The 20,190-nt window shown below is 36.6% G+C and overlaps 1 protein-coding gene and 1 long non-coding RNA gene across 2 annotated transcripts in view; one reads left to right on the forward strand and one right to left on the reverse strand.

Annotated features, from left to right (window-relative positions):
• The window catches only part of clstn2b (calsyntenin 2b), a 75,477-nt gene extending 55,487 nt beyond the window's left edge, over nucleotides 1-19,990 (forward strand). Inside the window, exons 9-17 of the mRNA XM_039678678.2 lie at nucleotides 927-1,089; nucleotides 3,670-3,836; nucleotides 5,477-5,625; nucleotides 12,141-12,343; nucleotides 14,125-14,295; nucleotides 14,378-14,520; nucleotides 14,612-14,729; nucleotides 16,476-16,657; nucleotides 19,253-19,990. Of these exons, the coding sequence (XP_039534612.2) occupies nucleotides 927-1,089; nucleotides 3,670-3,836; nucleotides 5,477-5,625; nucleotides 12,141-12,343; nucleotides 14,125-14,295; nucleotides 14,378-14,520; nucleotides 14,612-14,729; nucleotides 16,476-16,657; nucleotides 19,253-19,426 (1,470 nt within the window). The 3' untranslated portion in view covers nucleotides 19,427-19,990. The remainder of the gene's footprint in view (nucleotides 1-926; nucleotides 1,090-3,669; nucleotides 3,837-5,476; nucleotides 5,626-12,140; nucleotides 12,344-14,124; nucleotides 14,296-14,377; nucleotides 14,521-14,611; nucleotides 14,730-16,475; nucleotides 16,658-19,252) is intronic.
• Nucleotides 17,474-20,057, reverse strand: LOC120483599 (uncharacterized). Its single transcript, XR_005623631.2, has 3 exons — nucleotides 19,929-20,057; nucleotides 18,343-18,402; nucleotides 17,474-17,538 (listed from the first exon to the last, which is right to left on the reverse strand). It is a non-coding gene; the product is annotated as an uncharacterized LOC120483599 (long non-coding RNA).
• Nucleotides 20,058-20,190: the final 133 nt, after the last annotated feature.

Consider the following 20,190-nt stretch of genomic DNA (forward strand, 5'->3'; position numbering starts at 1 on the left):
CCCGATCTCACGGGAATTCGTACGAATTTTACGAGGTGGCTACTTCGTAACAATTCGTACCACCTTACTCGTACGAATTAGTACGGTTTTGCTAAATCGTACATATTTTACGAATTAGACAATTCGTATGAATTCGTACGAATGACCTACCCCTGACCCCGCCCCTAAACATAACCGTCACATGGGTTTAGACAAAGAGTGAGGTTGTATGAATTAGTACGAATTATCCACTCTTGAATCACTCGTACGAATTGGTCGTGAGATAGGGTAGGGTTTTACCATTTTCGCATTCAGACGATTTTCTGATACATAGAATAATATCAATAATGGATCAATATGTCAGGTTTTGGTTCAAAATATGTTTTGGGTTCATTGCATGGACCGTTCGAGTTTGAAGCAAGCTTCGGAGCGTCGGTGTCAGACGTAACATCACTATTTCGACCACACTACGTTACAACGAGTGAGGTTGTATGAATTTGTACGAATTAGCCACGTCGTAAAATTCGTAAAACACACCTGTGACCAGTCAGCAGCAGATACTTCGACGCGACCTCAAATCCACCTTTTTCCGAACTCATATCAGATTGACAGATAACATACCAGATTGAAAAGGCATTTATTATCAATAAATATGAAGAAAATATGTGAAAAGTGGAATTAAAGTACATAATGGTTACTTAATAATAAAGTGTTTATCGGGTAGTGTTAGGTTGTAAGTGCAAGGAGGGCTATATTATCCAAATAAGAATATAAAAAAATATATTCATTTACACTCGATATTTTATTATTGCAAAGAAAATACAGCTATTTTTACATATAATTTACAAAAAAATGCAAAAGTAAAGTCAGTATTTGAATTTTCTCGAAAAATTAAAACAAAAATAATGCTGATATGGTGAAATTCTCTGTCTCTTTCTTTCTCTCAGATCTGTGATAAGGAGTGGCATTACTACGTCATCGGCGTTGACTTCCCAGTGGTGACTCTATATGTGGACGGCGTGACCTATGACCCTTACCTCGTGACAGATGACTGGCCCATCCACTCCTCTCAGATTGACGTGCAGCTGACTGTAGGAGCCTGCTGGCAAGGTTAGGGGTGTGGGCGTGGCTAGCATGGTTTGTGGGTGTGGTTAAAGTGCATGTGACATTGAAAGGGGGCGGGTTCAAAACATGCTCCAGAGGTCATTACTTGAAAGTAGAAATGTTAATTCTCCCAGCATGCAAATCCACAATGAACAATTCTTTATTAAATGGACGTCTCTTTACCTCAATTGCTTTTGAAAAATTATTTTCCTCATTCTTTCCCTATTTTTTTCCTTTTTAGCAATCGTAACACAGCTTCTAACTAAAAAAACAAAACAAAAGTTGACTTCTTGACCTGCCCATTCTATCTTTCTGAGCTTCTTTGTTTAACAACAGATCATTATACAAAATCACTTGTGCATGTGGAAGATTATCGAAGGGAAAATGATGTGAGAGCTGACTGGACATTTGCTCTTTTTAGGATTTTTGGAGCTTGAGGGGTATAACGGTTTCGCATGGATCACTTCTGTGGTCACAGTTTGTACAGCGCTTTGTTTTCACAGATTATAGGTGATAAAATATGATAAACAATATTTTTAACACTGTAATAGGCCAGCATGGATATTTTTGGTAAAAGAGCGTATTGCTAATGTTATATATTATTGTTAACCAACTAAAACTATTTTTTTAACTATTTAAAATCGTTTTGTTAATCAAAATAGCCTACTGGCTAATTCTGGCACACTGTACATTTAATCATGTATCATTAGTGTGCATTGTCCCTGTTAAATAAACCTGAAATAAATAAAATAAATAAATAAATAAAATAAAGCTAAAATTAAGTTTACACATTAGATGAAAATCTTAAACTTTAAAAATGTAAACTACTAAGCAACTACAAAAAGTAAGTTTAAGTGCTAAATTGACAAACTAAATAGAAAAATAAAACTAAATTTATAAAAAACTAATAAATATGACAAAAGCACATAAAAAGACTAAAATTTAAACTACATTTAAAATTAAAAAAAATAATAGCTAATTTAAAATATCAATACTATAATAGTAAATAATATGAATATACTTTTTACCACAACATTTATGTGCATTTAAGGAACAGTTAATCCCAAAAAATATACATTTATTTATATGCTGCATATGCAACTCTTGATCACCAAAATAAATTAAAAAAAACATCATGCACAAAAGCAAGACGGTTTCCATCTTAAACCTTGACGATACCAAACGGGTCGCTTCATAAGCCTATTAGGTTCAGGCTTAATGACAGCGCAGGTCTCTACTTCGCTATTCTCCTGAAATGTGCAGCACTGTGGCTCTATCAACACATTGATCTGTTTGTTTGAGAATCATAGCAAGGCTGAACTGTCTCAACCAATGTTGCTGTGACAATTTTCTCCCTAAACTACATCCATGTAAACCCCCCTCACACACACACAAACCAGGCTGCTGCACATCAGTATCACTGTCACCTGATCATAAACACACACACACACACACACACACACACACACACACACAGGCTTCATTGCACACACAGTCATCTCATACAGAGCAGATACGCAGGCAATTGCTCATTATCTCTGGCTTCGGCAGTAAATATAGGTTTAATCATATGATTGCTTCGTTTAAAGGCAGCTTCTGAAGACCTCTCGCTAAGCCAAAATTTATTTTATATTCGTGTGTGTGGTGAATAAAGTGGATCTGTAACTATGGCTTCGTCTGAAACTCAATAACTTTTTGATGGTGCCTCCAAAAATAACGGGTCTATTACATTTAATGATCTAGAACAAATAAAGAGAGCTTTAGACATTGCAGGTCAATATTTAATGACTCCACTGACTTATTTCATACTACAAATGGAATAATATGTTTAAATTGAATTCAGACGTGCCTTAATCCCATCCTGTAATGGCTGAATAGTTCATTTTTATATATAAGGAACCTAGTTTACTAAAAAATAAACACATTTTTTTTATAAAACAGTTCAATCCAGTATAATATGGAAATATAATGTCTACACTACTATTTAATGCCAAACTCCCTCCCCAGTGCACCATGATTATTTATGGAAACTAGACTTTTTGAAGTCTCTAATGCTCACAAAAATACAGTAAAAACAGTAATATTGTGAAATAAATTTAAATTGAATGTTTTCTATTTGAATATATTATAAAATGTAATTTATTCCTGCGATCAAAGTACAATTTTTAGCATCACCACTCCAGTCTTCAGTGTCACATGATCCTTCAGAAATCAGTCTAATATGATGATTTGCTGTTGTTCAGTAAACATTTCATATGATTAATGTTGAAAACAGTTGAATTTCATAATCTTCATATTTTTGTGGAAACTGTAATAAAAAAAATCTGGATTCTTTGATGTATGAAAAGTTTAAAAAAAACAGCATGTATTTATTTATAATATATTTATAATACTATAAATGTATTCAATATCACTTTTGATCCATTTAATGCATCCTTACTGAGTATTCATTTATATACAGTAGCAAAAACAGCCCATTTGATTATATTTGTTGCCAAATTATCTGTTAGAAGCATTGATTTGGCTAACATTATAAGCTTACGAGGTTTTTATTGTCTGTTAGCATGTCTATATTTATGTTTTAAGGTGGCGAGGTCTCTAAAGCAAAGTTTACACAGTATTTCCGAGGCAGTTTGTCTGGACTGACGATACGCCCGGGGAAGATTGAACGCCAGACGATCATCTCCTGCCTACAGGCCTGCAAAGAAGGGCTGGACATCACTTCACTGGAAAGCCTCGGACCGAGGATAAAGGTTTCACACACACACACACACTAAGCTAACTAAAACTCAACATTACAAATCTGAACGAATGAGCCACGCTTGAAGCCAGTGTGCAGCGCATATAAAAAACTTTGCTTTTAATAGTAAATCAAGGTCACAGATTTGATTTCAAGGAATGCACGTGCTGGAAATATTACATAGCCTGAACTAAGCGCTGTAAGTCATTTTGCGCTAATATAAAAAACCAGTTTACCATTGTCTATCATGAAACCATAGAAAAGAGTGGAAAATCACTATTTTGTTGGAAAAGCAGAGAGTGAGGAAGAGACAAAGAAAAGCCAGGAGACACAGAGATATTTCTGTGCGCACGTTTTCTGCTTTGCTTTCCTCTATTCTGTATTAGAAGCTCTAGGGGAAGATTCAAGGATCAAATGAAAGCAGGTTTTACAGACAGAAAGAGAGGGAGGGTGTTAGTGAGAGACATATGACAGGTGTTCCTTCGCTCAGGTGATCTGATCAAACCATAAGCTTAAGGCAGGATCGAGCTCCATTCAGAGACACATTGGTAATGCCTTTTAAATTCCCGTTCAGTTCTTGCCGTGCCAAACGGGATGCAGAATTTGAATTATGCTATTTTAAAGTTTCCTAATTTCGTTTTAGAGGTCTCCTACAATATATTTACGTACATCCGAGGTCTAAAATCACTTTTTTATAATTTCACATCATCTCAAAGAGTCTGAAAATGGTTAGTTTAAAGATTTAGTCTAACTCTAAACACCCCTAATCCGAGAGCCTACTCTACTCTGATTGGTCAGATGACCCAGTCTGTTGTGATTGGACGATTCTGCTTCCTCAGCACTTGATACCCAGTGATAAGAACAGTAAAGATTGCATTGATTTCACTGTATCAATTCCAGTGCATCAAAGTGGATTCGCAGCACTGTAAACTGTCTTCTCGACATGTCCACAACAAGAACAACAAACACCATAGGCTGGCATGGTCAATGCAAATTTGATGCAAAGAAAAAAATCAATGCAAAAACAATGCAAATTTGTTACATTGTTACATATGCATGTAACAGGAAGTGAAACTGGTATTACTGACGACTCGTTTCAGCAATTCAGAATCGAATCTGGAAAAGCGTAATGGGGCACTTTTGATTTACAATTAAAAATGTAATGAATCTGAAATTCAACAGCTGTTAAGCATAGTTTATCAAAATACATCTAATTTTCGATATGAATCACCTAAAGACAAACATATTATTAACATACAAAAAAAAAACTAATATTCGAAATGTCACCTACAAGGTTCCCACATATTTTGAAAAATGAATTTCCAGACACGGATACGAATTAAAAAACACTATACTACTTACACAAGAACCATATTTTGCCTTTTAAATGATTTAGAGCAAAACATAACTAAAAATACATTTTAAAATGCATTCAAAATAAAAATGCATTATGTAATCGTTTGTATTTCTTTGTATTCTGTAAATTCCTCTTCCATTCATTCATTCTAATTCCAATTCGGTACAGAATGTGAACAGCTTAATTCAGACTCACACTAGATATTCACTCAGAGCGATCTCTTTGATCCCGATTTTTGCATAAGTCTGCTTCAAGCACACACTTTAAACGTACGTTTGTGTGTCTATTTCTCCCAGTTCCACATGAATCCCGCTCAGTCTCTGGTGGTGATGGAGGGCGAGGATCTGGAGCAGATGAACGGCGCACTGAGGAAAGTTTCTTACATCAACTCTCGGCAGTTTCCCAGTATGGGAGCGCGTCACCTCCGGATCTCAACGGCAGTGCAGTAAGATCATAAATATTCATGAGATCTCTGGAACTAGAATACCAGAATGTTAACTCTGAAATATGGCATTATGAACGATCAAACCATTTATTTCAATGTTACACAGTTGTGATTCACATCCCGGAGTCATACAAGAGCTTAATTTTAATTTGCTTCGGCTCAGGGCTGGAAAAGTTATTAAAACTGCATCACACTGTGAAACACAAAAAAGCAGAAGCTGTATTGTTGGAAAATTAATACAGTATTCGAAACTAGATTTGTACTTTTTATGCTAGATTGCCGCCTGCTTACTGTCTAGTTCAAACCCTCAACCCCGAGTATGAGCGATACCAACCATTTTTTGTAACCTTTTCACTTTTCCTGTTTTTGTCTAATTCATATTCTATGCTTAGGGAGGTTTAATTTTTATGTACAGACAGGGAAATGGAAAGAGAGTGACAGAGATTTGTTTTTTTGGAGCACACGCGCACCCATCGGCACCCTGTAATTATTCAGAACAGAGCATGAATATGCATAAGCCCCTGGAGGATTATGACCCGCCCCTCTAAGCTTCGGGCGGAGTCTTTTTGGCTAGATCTGCTGGGAATTAGCATGAAAACACACACGCACATACATAACGCTAAAACACACACAATAAAGGCAATCATATTATTTTGAGTAAGACATAGCGATAATTGTACGCTTGCTTCTCTCAATAACATGCAGATCACAGACTTATTGAGACATGGCCATGTGTTGTGTTTGTAAAAGTAATTTACACCATTCATTTACACTTGCTTCTGCAAATAAAATAACACATAGCTTGCCAATGAGACAAACATAGCACAGCAAATTGTATGACTCATATGAATTGAAGCAACTTGCAGGGAAAGTAATGATTGAAATTATGCGGACAGTATTTGTTTTGCATGCTGACCTGAGGTATTTACATTTATATTGTTTTTTACAAACACTAGGGGCCAGATCTACCCACAGTCTGCTAAAAAACTACTGTCAGAATTTAGTAAAATTAACGCTGAAAAGGCATGGACAGTTATTTTTGCGAAAAATTTATGCGAAGAGAGTATTTAAATGATTTACTAAGGTTTGCGCTAATCAATTTACTGGTATATTTGGCATTATTTAATATATTGGATATTGTATACCCAATATATTAAATATTATAAAAAAATATTGTATACATTGGCAATTTATTTCCCTATCCAAATCTTCGGGGGTTCAGTGATATTATAATTCTAGCCAATAATAAGCTAATCATTATTTTTGTGTTGTAACTAAACAGAAATAAATCTGTGCTTTGTTAAACATGTTATAAGGCACACATTAAAAATCACATATATGATTTTATATAATTAAAATAAAATAGAATTATATATTAAAAATAAAATTATATATTAAAATAAAAAAATAAATGTATTAAAATAACTTCCTTGAACTTTACATGTAATTAAACAGGGAAGAATATGAATATATATATGTATGTATATATGTATATGTATTTATATGTACACATTTAAATAATTAAAAAAGAATGAATATAAATTTGATTGTATTGCACTCTGATGTATTGCACTTTCACAGCGCTGAACAAAATATTAGATCTAACCTATATATATATTTTTATACTTAATGATTAGAAGTAATGATTTCAGTGAAAAGTACTACACATTTACTTACTACTACTAAACATCATTTCAAAAAAAGATTTTATGTGTTCATAATTGTTGGAAGGAAAAAAATAATAATAATAATAAAATGTGATTAATTGCCCACCACTACATGCAACACAACATTATAATTTACAATATATAATATATAATATATATATATATATATATATATATATATATATATATATATGAAGAGTTCAGATGCAAAAGCCTCTAAATGCCATTTGAAATTTTCTTCTTTAATGATGATTTTTATCAAACTTGTATATTTAAGTTCAGTAATTTCACTTAAATAACAATTAATAGGTAATCATCATTGCCATTTAAGTGAAATCACTGAACTTAAATATACAAGCTTGATAAAAATGATCATTCTAGAAGAAAATTTCAAATGGCACTTAGAGGCTTTTGCATCTGAACTCTTCATATATATATATATATATATATATATATATATATATATATATATATACTAGACTAGAACTAGACTAGACTATACTAGACTACTGTTAGGAAAGATTAATTTTAGGTTAACAATAGATGAAGACAAAAGCAATCTAAATGTAAAAACAGAAGTACATCCGCATACTCAATTAAATATTAAATATCGAACAATAAAGACAGTTCACACTCGGCTTTTCTGAATGCCATGATGGAATATGCTCATGAGATTACACAGATCCGGGTTAGTTGTATAAATGGCAGAATGCCTTCTTTAATCAAATGCTATTTGAATGCATGAAATTCATTCATCACGGTAAATCCATGCAAATGTTCGACACCCATCACCCTGAGAAATAATTAAAATCAGAATAGGGCTAGGATGTCATTCATATAGCATGCATCAATATAGCTAGTATGTTTAGTTATCACCCAGTAATCACATATTCTAAAATAATAAGTAAAATCACATTATAGTATAAACCTACTGTATCTTTTAGCAACTGTTGTTGTTGTTATGTGGATTAATCTTTTCAAACCTCAGTGTATCAAACCTTTAGTCACAGATGGTTTCCTCCATTCATTTCCTGTCTTGATAAATGTGATTTTGTTTGTGTCAGGATTAAAAACAACATCTTTAATTAGAGAGGGCGGAACGTCCTACTTCCTGTCGTTCGGCGCCGAAATCGCTAGAGTTGTAAATTAATTCTTGTACACACCATTTGTGTTTTGCTTTTAAGCTTATTAAGTCCAATTACTGCAAGATTCAAGAAAGCTGAAGTGTTATTAATTCACTCCAGGCGTAGGTTTTCCTCTTTGTTTTCAGTTATCAGCTACTGCAGTCTCCGTAATGAGTTGGGAACGGCTCCAAGTCATTTGTTTACGCTGCAAATCACTGTCTAATGCTTCTCATTATTAATATCGAAGTGGAGATGTCTTCACCTCTGAATGAGTGTGTGCAGGATCCAAAATTAACTTTAGCCAATGTCAGAGAAAATGTGCCAGCTCAAAATATTTCTTCTGTCATGAAAAGATATTTTGCAATATACAGCCAAAACATTATGACAGCCTGCCTAATATGCTGTTGATCCTGCCAAAACAACACCAACCCGATGAGGCATTGACTCTACAAGAGCCCTGAAGGCGTCCTGTGGTCTCTGGCACCAAGATTTCAGCAGCACATCCTTCAAGTCCTGTGGGTTTCGAGGTGGAGCCATCGTTGATCAAACTTGTTGGTCCAACACATCTCACAGATGCTCAGTTGGATTTGGAGGACAGGGCAACACTCTCGAACCATTCCTGATCAATGTGTGAAGTGGGGCAGGGTGCATTATCCTGCTGAAAGAGTCCACTTCCACCAGGGAACACCATTGTCATGAAGGGATGTACTGGTCTGGAACAATCACTACGTTTACATGGACAACAATATTCCGAGTTTAAGCCAGTTAAGACAATACTCCGATTAAGAAACTACCATGCAAAAAGGTCTTTCTGATTACCTTAATCTGGCTAAAGTCATCAAATCGCATTATTAAAGTGCATTACAGACATGTACAAACCTTAATCACACTATAAACGTCGTGTGGGAGTTTTGCGACAGCACACATACACACTTGGCAGCAGTGATCAACCGTTTGAGAGCAACCAAGAGATCATGGCTTCAGAATTTGTATCCGCCCTCGTCTATTAAAATAATTAAAGTCCCTGTATGTCACACCACAGAAAAACGTGATATTAGCCACCCATCCAAACTTGAATGATAAAAAAAGCCGGCAAGTACATAAAATAAGCTATCAAAATCTTGAAAAAATGAGCAGTTATCTCTGTTCTCAAACGCTGGGGGCGTGTCCACTGGCTGCGCTGAAACCACGCCCACTAGCGGGAAAGCTGTCGACGGTGATATTAGCTGATACTGCTTTCGGGACGGGAGGATGAACGCTGAGGCGGGAGATAGTCGTTTCGGCCCCGTTCACCAGTAACAGCGGATTATCAGTGAATCCCAGTTGTCTTTGAGGAAAGTTTATAAAACTATCCAGTGTAAAATGATCACTACAGAGGCGGGTGTTGGCGGTGATCCTCAGCTCTTCATCAAGGTTGGCTCTCTAAAAACCTTTTCTTGATGTGATCGTTTTTAGGGAATTTAAATGAAGATACCGATCTGTTTTGTAGATGATCGCATCCAGGTAGCCTATGCATTTCTGAGTCGAAAACTGTAGGCTCAGCTGTAGTAACTAATAGTACTGACAGTCACTCGCGATTGAGCGGTGAATGCGAATGTGCTTGGGGAGTGTTATTGTGTGTTAGGGGAGAGATCAGACTCTGTGCGTCATCAAATAGGGGCGTGTCCAGGACCTCATGTGCTCCAGTGCGTCATCGAGCCCTGTTTTAGCCCCGCCCAAACGATCCGTAAAATTGCAATGGTGAAAAACTGTTTAACGGTCAAACTCCACATTTCTGTACTTCACAGTTCACAGTCTTTGTAATATGTTTTAGCAATACATATGCAACATTTATAATGTGTTTAGAACTTTTTTGTAGAATTGCCTTTACAGGGACTTTAACTTGAAGCTTTTCGTAAAATGAAACTCCCAAAACTGTATAAGACAAACTGTTGATACGGAGGGAACGTCAAACTGAGTGCCATGGTGATGTAATGACGTGTGCCATTAATCGATCTTTAACAAATGGGAACATGAAAGGACTATTCTTAAAGCAACTCACCTTAATCAGAATATTGTCTTATTCAGAACCAGATTAAGGTCAATAATTAGTCAATGTTTACTTGTCAAATTTACATCCACATGAATGGCTGGACCCAGGCTAAACCAACAAAACACTAGACTAGAGCATCACACTCCCTCCACTGGCTCGTCGTCCCACCATGATCCTGATGCCAAGTTCACGGTGCACACGTACACGGTTGTCCGTAAGTGATGTAAAAGAAAACGTGACTCACGGACCAAGCAACCTTCTTCCATTGCTCCAAGTTACAGATCTGACGCTCTCGTGCCCTTTTTAGGCTCTTTCGATGGTGGACAGGGGTAATTTCGTAGGCACTTTGATTGGTCTGCAGCTCCATACACTGTAAAGTGTGTTGTGACACATTCATCCCATAAACATCATTAAAAATTTGTGACTTGTGCCACCGCAGACCTTCTGGCTCAGACCAGACAGGATTATCTTCATTGCCCTCGTGCATTGATGAGCCTTGAGCGTCCAACACCTGGTCACTGGTTTGTTGTTTGTCCCTCCTCGGACACTGCTGATGAATATTTACCACTGCTGACCGGGAGCAACTCACAATCCTTGCCATTTTAGAGATACCCTGACCCAATCGCCTTGCCATAACAATTTGGTGTTATGGCAAAAATTCTGTCAATCAAAGCAAGAATAGGTCCAGTCACCAACACAGCAGTTACCCTGTGGAGTGAGTGAGACTCACAACACAAAATCAGAGCAATCTTTATACTGTTCTTTCCAAGGCTGTTTGCTATAGGCCTCGCCTCTCAGTAATTTTCCACAGACCAAGAACCCATATTGCTAGCTCAGATTTATTACTAACTAACCCCTTTATCCCCTCTTGCCTAGATGACCTTGGAAAATGGCAAAACCATATGGCATTCCTTTGTTTGCAGTATCAACAGAAAATAAAAATGAAGATTAAAACTAAAGGTTCGATAGACCCAGACTACCTAGTAATCTTCACTACTGATTAATGTAAGATTCAAATTCCTCCAACATTGGCAAGTCACTCAGATCTTTATTCCTGCTCATATCTCCTGTATTAAACGTTGATTACGAGAACTGATTGTTTGCTCACCATCTAATCAACCCAGACCTTAATATTGACCTTGTTAGGAGATGATCAAAAAAATTCAGATATATACCGACTGTGGGTCAGATGTGTGTCAGACTAAATCTGCAATGTGAAAGTATTGTGGTTAAGGTATTGTTGTGAGTTATGTATGATCTGAGAAAAATGTCTGCTGTAACTGTATTTTTATTTGTTTGGTAATATTATTATTTTTTGTTAAATAGGGGCAGGTTTAAATAAGCTAATTGCTTCTGCCTGCTTTTTTTATTCTTTTTTTTTTTGGTATTATTATTATTACTATTATTTACATATACATATTTATTTTTTGGTGGTTGTGTTTTACTTTGTGGTTTTAATTATTGTTTTGTTGTTGTGTATCTATGTTGATTGTTTGAGACAAATAATAAAGAAAGAAAGAAAGAAAGAAAGAAAGAAAGAAAGAAAGAAAGAAAGAAAGAAAGAAAGAAAGAAAGAAAGAAAGAAAGAAAGAAAGATAAAGCAGCGAGGGTGTACTAATGTACAAATATAGAGTGTGTATCTAAAATAACGCACAAAACTGAAATGCAAGGTTGTGTTTGTGATCTCTGCAGGTGTTTCGGCGAGGACGTGTGTATTTCTGTCCCTGATATTGAGGCAGCTGTCATGGTAATGCAGCCCAGTGAACCACGAATCACAATCACTGGGGCGGAGCACCTGACCATCCCCGCCTCCGACCTTGCCCTAGGCCTATCCCTGTTCAGAGATTTGCATATCATCAGCACAGTTACAAAAAGTGACGGACCTACAAACACAGGTACGGAGAAAATTGTTCCTAGAATCACCTTTCTCCTCTTAACAGGATATAATGAAAATTCTGTTATCATTTACTCACCCTCGTGTTGTTACAAACCTCATATTTACATATTGTTCTGCTTAATTATGCGTCTTGACCCACCATATTTTATATACCAGAGAATGAGATGTGATAATGCAGCATTTTCAGCAGAGAAATATAGCTCACTTATCATCATTTTTGGAGCTGGACCGGATATGACAAAGAGCAGCAGCCAAGCGTTCTGCTAAATTTTACCTTATGTCTTGCTCAAAAGAAAGAACGTCAATGACATGAGGGTGAGGAAATGATGACAGATTTTTCCTTTTTGGGTGAACTATTTCTGCAGCAAACAAACAACACACAAACACTGCCCCAAATGCAGCGCAGAGCACATTATTCACTGACATACGGCACAGGTGTCATGCTGTTCTGGTGGCAAACGAAACAACAGAACAACAGTAAATGCAAAAAAACATGTTAATAAATCATAAAAGAAAGATGCTCCCTCCACACTCTGAACACAAGACATGAGGATGCTTTTCTAAATCTGACACATATTATTCTTAGGGCTTTTCTGTTTATAACAACTCTTTCCAAATAAAGTTAAAGGGACTATGTGTAACTTTATGTAATTTATTATTTAAAATCAATATTTTTATTCATAAATATGTCCTCAATGGTGTACTAATACCTCTGCCAATTATCTGACTTATCCTCGTAAATGAAGAATTTATTATCTTTATGTCCATAGGACGGGTAAGTCCACAAAGGCTTCCATGTAGTTTCGCCATCTTGAAAAATTAGAATAACATTTCACAATATTGATTTTTTTTTTTTTTTTACCGTATTTTTGATCAGAGCAATGCAGCCTTGGTGACTTAAGAGACTTCTTCCATCAACGTACTGACCCCAAATGTTTGAACGGTGTACTATGTTTAAAATACAATGTACATATTAGAGCCCGACCGATAAAGGATTTTGAAGGCCGATACCGATACAAATATTTTTTGGTTTTAAAATCCGATATTCCGATATATCGGCCGATATTATTATTATTATTTTTTATTTCAGAAACCCGCAGCAAAATATTAACAGATTTCCCTAACATTAGTTATTTGTAGTTAATTATGAGTTTTAACTAAAATAATATGATAATGCATAACTGGTTATACTTGCGTTATACACAAGTGTTGCCAACAGGGACGGTGTAGAGTGCCCTCTGGTGGACAAACTATACAACTCCAACAACTCCATGGGAGTTGAAAAATGTTCAACTTTGGATAAAACGCAGCGCTCATCACTGTCACATTTTACCCAGCCGTCCAATCACAGTGGAGGAGGGGCGGGACTAATACCACACCGACCAACTGTCAACATTCAAACTGTGCTGCGGGTATTCTGTATCATAGCAACGAAACGTCTCAACGGAAAAAACGCTGCGCTGCCAAAACGCTCTCAAGCGCCCAGAGCACGGCGTCTTCAGCAGAGCGTCTCTAGCGTTTTCAGCTGGATAAAAACGCTTTGGTGGACACACGGCCGTAGTGATATATTAAATGCTACACATTTTAGGATAGGTTCATTTTAAAAAGAGACTACAATAGTTGAACAAAAATTTGAAAAAAAGGGCATTGTATGTACACTATATATATTATTTTTGGGAATTTTATTTTATTATTTTATTATTAACTATTTTATTATTAACTATGGGAATTAAGGCATTATTATTCATAAACTCTCGTTTTATTTTTGTATGTTTGCAGATCACAGGTCAGTTGTATTGAAGGAAATCACACATAATCTGGACTATTGTGACATCATGGTCTTGGGGGAGGAGTTAAAGGCGGGGCAAGAGAGTCTTGAACTGCAACACAGCGCCTTATTGGGCAAACACCTGGAATACGCCAACTCTAGCACCGGCATGTCCATATATGGTAAAGACACACATTCTACAACATACTATTGTCTTTCTCAATACAATGTCCTTACATTTTTCTTCCTCTACTTCTGTTTTAGGTGTAGACTCTATTTCTCACTACACAGAGGTGATTCGACAGGTGCGTTATCAGAGCCGCCCGGCTGTCGATTCCGTCCGCACCTTCAGACTCACCTGTTCTGAGCTCAACGGACGTTACACCAGTGATCAGTATACATTACAGGTGAGAATCAAACAAAGAATGTTTTTTTTTTTTTGCATCCGCATGCACTAACTAAACCTCTAAAGTTGCTCTCTATCACTCTTTCTCCGAGGTCAACATCCTTAACAGTGAGGAAGCTGTGGAACATGTCAATCAAGACATGGCCCCGCCCAAATACATGCAAATTATTCATCCTAAAGTCATAGAATCTAACAACTACTACAGCTTAGGTGAGTGTCTGTAATTGTGTTTATATTAATATGAAAAGGTAAATATTACAATGAAAAGAATTATTAATGGGCCCACTTATCATAAAGGCCCACCTGGGGCTCTATCTTGCACCCGGCGCAAATGACTTTGTACACTGACGCATGTATCATTTCTATTTTGCACCCGCACAAACTAAGCGGGCTTTTCCCTCCACAGACGCACGTCGGTAAACTAGGAAATGAAATTGCGCTCCCCAGGCAGGTCGGCGCAAAAAGGAGGCGTGTTTCAGCGCAAACATCCCCTAGTGCTATTTTGCAGTTCCAGAAAACAATTGCGCCACTGACCAGAAAAAAACTGGTCTAAAGTCATTGGTGCATTGTTCATAATGCTATTTTAAAGGGTACATATCATGCTTTTAAATCATTAATTTTTACTAATAAATCATACATTTGTGGTCTATATAAAGCATAACTGCAATGCTTGGGTCTGAATTCCTCATTATTATAGCTCCACAGGCCCCTTTTCTACCCCTTTTCTGATGTGCGTCTGTGAGCGACCCGTTTCAAAGCGGCCCCTTTAAATAAAAAGGAGTTGCGTCTTTCCCCGCCCGCTCTCCAGGTCGCTGAGTTCACACTCGGTTCAACTCCCCCCGTTCGACCATTATTGTAGTTTGATAAGAGATATACGATTATATACTAAAGCTTCAAAGAACATTGTTAGTCACTCGTTAACAAAATGTCAACAACAGAAGACTTGTCCATCAAGCCTTACATATACGAGCCAGAGCGAGCGAGTTGAAAAAGACGACGACGAACCTGCAGAACAACGTCTTCATTTGGATGCAGGGGTGTGTAACGTTAAGTTAACTATATGTTGTGTTATTAGTGAAAGTCGACTATTTCTCTTGTTAAAACAAGCACACTGACAAGATAAATGACTATGGTCCAATCTTACCACTAAAAATCTGTATTAATAATAATATTATAATATCTTACGTGTAGAAAAGCATCAGAAAACACAGCAGCTAAATGATAGAAGGACTTTACCCCTCATTCAGACGAAGTCGATCGGCAAACCCTTCTGTATACTGGCGGAGGTTGTTGAAGTGGGAATCCTTGAAGTGCTTCAGGTCGCTACATCCAAGAACCGAACATTTTGACTTGCCCTCTTGTAACTTCTGCATCATTGAGCTTGGACTACACAATCGGAGCGGGAAATAATAATAGCGGATTGCTCGAAGTGTTGGGCCGGTAGTCATTGTCCTTATTTGTGAGTTCCGCTGCAAATACGGTGACGTGATAGTTCAAAAAACGTCATAGAGAACAGAAAAATCTGAACAGGCTGAAAAATATGACCAAAACAGAATATAAAGATATAAACGAAGCACCTGAAGAGAATAATTTCATCTTTTCTGTACTTATAAACACTCCAAATATACAACAAAACGCATTTAAGGGCTAAAAAAGTGGATTTTGCATGATATGTCCCCTTTAAGCAGCATTATTGGCCATAAGGTAGCGGGCGCACAATATACGCCTTTGTTATTGTAAGACGTTAGCAACTCCTGGTGGCGAAAAATCTTGCATATTGTACCTTTAAGTATAATTGATAGAAAAAACCTGATTAACAACTCTGCAAAGCATGGCTAAGCATACAAAACAGATTTTACGTTCATCCCTCACAACTTGGCGTTAAATTAAATATGACATCTACTCTATGTACAGTCTATAGGCTCTAAGATTTAAATGCGCTTATTGTCTTTCCAGTTGTGCCTGCCGTTGCTACCGCGGTCGTTGTGGTGTGTATCGCCGCCCTGCTGGTGGTGCTGCTGGGTGTTTACCGTCTTAACCAACCACTAAACAAAGACAACATACACACAAACACACTGCTGGAGAAACAAGCGGACTGTGACGGCTCTTCTCTCTCCATCACTGTCAACCCACTGGAGGTAAGACAAACCGTCTACAACCAACATAAGAAATAATAATGTAAAGAAGCTGCCAAAATCTTGACGTCTGTCAAACTGTCGCATCATGCACGAGTCTCCATGAAAAACCGATTTACAGGGTATACAGCAAAAGTAACACAGCTGAACAACTGCTCTGAACACTGTAGTTTCTAAGGGACTTATATGTGCAAGATCATCAAAGTATCACAATTTTACCATTTTTCTGGATATCTTGTAAACATTTTTTTATAACAGATTTGAGGGTTAGTGCTTTCATAACATTCTAACAAACCTAACTTTTCCCTCTCTGGTTTTAAAAGTAGGTAATGGTTAAGACATTAACATTGATTGTTTGAGTGCAGTGTTATTCCAATACAAAATGGCAAAATTATGGTTCCCCTCATCATCTATCATATCTAAACTAAATCTGGGTTACAGTGAGGCAATTTCAAAGGAAGTGAATATGGCCAATTTTAAATATTAAATCACTCAGAGCCATGTGACGTGTGTTGACATGATTTATAAAAAGATAGAAGTTGCTTATTAACCTTTTATGTGTAATGTAATGTTATTGCCAATTTAACAAAATTGCCTTGACAACATAACTTTATAAACCCCAAAATAATTGCTAACTGTAAAAAAAACTGTTTAATATCATTTAAATGTATATTTTTTTAATGTAAGCTTTACATAAATCTTCAAAAATTGGCCCCAGTTATTTGTAAGCCTCGATTTGTGCTTTTTAAAGATGAGGAACAAGTCTAAATACATTTTTTTTGTTAATTTTCACATTTCTGTTGTTCCAAACGCATCTGACTTACTTTCTTCCTGAATGTTCACATCTGCAATTCATTTCCTTGGCTCGTCATCAACACAAAATCCTGTAAAATAAAGAAAGAAAACAGTGACAAAGTAGAATTGTTGTAATGGTTAGAAAATCAACCAAATTCAAATTTTATAATGTTTAAGTGTTCGATAACCACATTTTAAAGAATGTTTGTGCTAAAATGAAAGTGGATGGGGACTGTAAAAAAAAAAACACTGTAAAAACAGTATTTACTCACCCTCATGTTGTTCCAAACCTCTATGTGTTTATTTGTTCTGTTATACACAAAGGAAGATATTTGGAAGAATGTTTTAATCAAACAGATCTCATTCCCCATTGACTGCCATTGTAGGAAAAAATGCATACTATGGTAGTCAATGGGGAATGAAATATGTTTGATTAAAACATTCTTCCAAATATCTTCCTTTGTGTTCAGCAGAACAAATAAACACATAGAGGTTTGGAACAACATGAGGGTGAGTAAATACTGACAGAATTTTCATTTTTGGGTGAACTAACCCTTTAATTTCATTATATACTGTATATCGCAGCAGGTTTCAGAGAAATATTCCATTATACTTAGGAAAATATTACAAAGATGTTGTCAATGAAAGAGTAATTTTATTTATGTCACACCATTGGACTTTTCGGTTGCAGAGAAATGTTAATTGAGTTTTCACCAAGTTTTAATAAACTCCCTCAAACTGAGGGCATAGTTTCACACTGACAATGACGTTTTGTTTTTGTCTCTCCACCAATTTAACATTAAAAAACACCTCCGCAAATTGTGTGGCATTTAAATAAGTCTAAATAAATGTTTGTGTTAATTTTCACATTGTTCCAAACGCATCTGACTTACTTTCTTCCTGAATGTTCACATCTGCAATTCATTTCCTTGGCTCGTCATCAACACAAAATCCTGTAAAATAAAGAAAGAAAACATGGTGACAAAGTAGAATTGTTGTAATGGTTAGAAAATCAACCAAATTCAAATTTTAAGATGTTTAAGTGTTCGATAACCACATTTTAAAGAATGTTTGTGATAAAATGAAAGTTGATGGGGACTGGAAAAGAACACACTGTAAAACACTATGAAATTAGTCCATAAGACTCGTACACTATTCCACGGCTGCGTCCGAAATCTCATACTCTCTTGAGTTCTTATTTAGAATAAGTAATTCACAACCACTGTAAAAGTATGTTAAATATAGTATGAATGTATGTAGTACGAATGTAATCTGGACGTACTACTTTTGCTATGTTGTCATTATCATGTGACGTACCAGCTACTAGCGTTAGAAATCCTCTCCCGTGGCCTCATGGGATAGTAAAGTGTCCATCATATTCTCACCATAAGTAGTATGTCATCCAGACTCAAGAGTTCTTCCTGAATTCTGACACACTACTTTTGTCACACACTGTTTTTCGCGCACTATAGGGAAGCAATTTCGGTTGAAACCTGTGTCTTTTTAAGTTTATGATAACTTTATGTGTGGGAGAGACTGATATTGATTTTAAGTCCCATTCAAGTTCATTGTTTGGGGGGGGGGGGGGGGGGAAGAAGCTAGGACATTTAGCTGTAAATATCTCATAATAGTCTAAAGAAAGTCACATGGTTTCCAAAAAGACATGAGCAAATGAAGACACAATTTAAATTAGGCCCTAATTCCTTTCAGATCATTTGTTATTTTCTCATTATTGCAAAACAATGCAAAAGATTTCATTTGAATTACTATGACCGAGAGTAACCAAATAATTGGTAATCCTAGAACTTTCAGGAGCTTCAGTCAGCAGAAGAAGTAACTGAGGAGGAGGAAGAAGATGATGAAGAGGAATGTGGTGCGTCAAGTACCGAATCAGACAGCGATGAAGAGGAAGCTACCACATCTTTCATACATCATCAAACCAGGATTCAATGGGGGAAAGCAACATTACACTGCTGAAAACGCACTCAAAACACAACGCGTACCTGTAGCATTGTAGTGGCCTGCAATACAAGCGAGTTTACACACGAAAAGACTCGGCTCTGATCCTTAGTGAAACTGTTTTGGTGTGAGCTGACAAACTAATAAAAGCCCTTCGTCCCGGTCTGATCCCTTTAGGCCCTCTGTCTCTATCGCTGGAGGACAATAATAACAGAAAGTACGAGACAGTGAAGTCACAGAACAAGGCTTTCTCTGCGCTGTTCATCTCATTTGATGTGAAATGGTCATCCTTTCATAAACACCCATGAATTTTAGCTCTAATAACTGACGGTGAAAACGTTTTTGTCGTGAGTCGTGTTTATAAGTCCATCCCTTTAGCACCCTTTAAATGTTGTCTTACTACTACTACTCTGTGTAACATTGGCTGCCTGTGTGTTTTGTGTGCGAATGGTTTTGTAAATGACGGTTCACTCATTATAAAGTGCGAATGGATGGGTTATTTTGTATTTGTATATCTTACCGACTTTTTTGTGGTCGCTGCTGCACTTTCTGTACATGGGTCAATAAAATGGTTTTAAGAAAGTCGTCTTTTTACTCTTTCACGTGGATGTCAAATGTTTGCTGTCGTAGAATTAAAACAACAATAAAAAGTATCAACGTCGAAAGGGAAGCTCTCAAACGGCTGCCATCGCGCATAAACAAATCTGTTATACAACAGCGCCATCTTGTGGTATATCACACGAAGCGCGGGTTACACTCGGGGGCATTAGAGCTTATTCGGA

This window comes from Pimephales promelas, chromosome 16, assembly GCF_988280905.1.
Source record: "Pimephales promelas chromosome 16, fPimPro1.hap1.1, whole genome shotgun sequence".
NCBI lineage: Eukaryota > Metazoa > Chordata > Actinopteri > Cypriniformes > Leuciscidae > Pimephales > Pimephales promelas.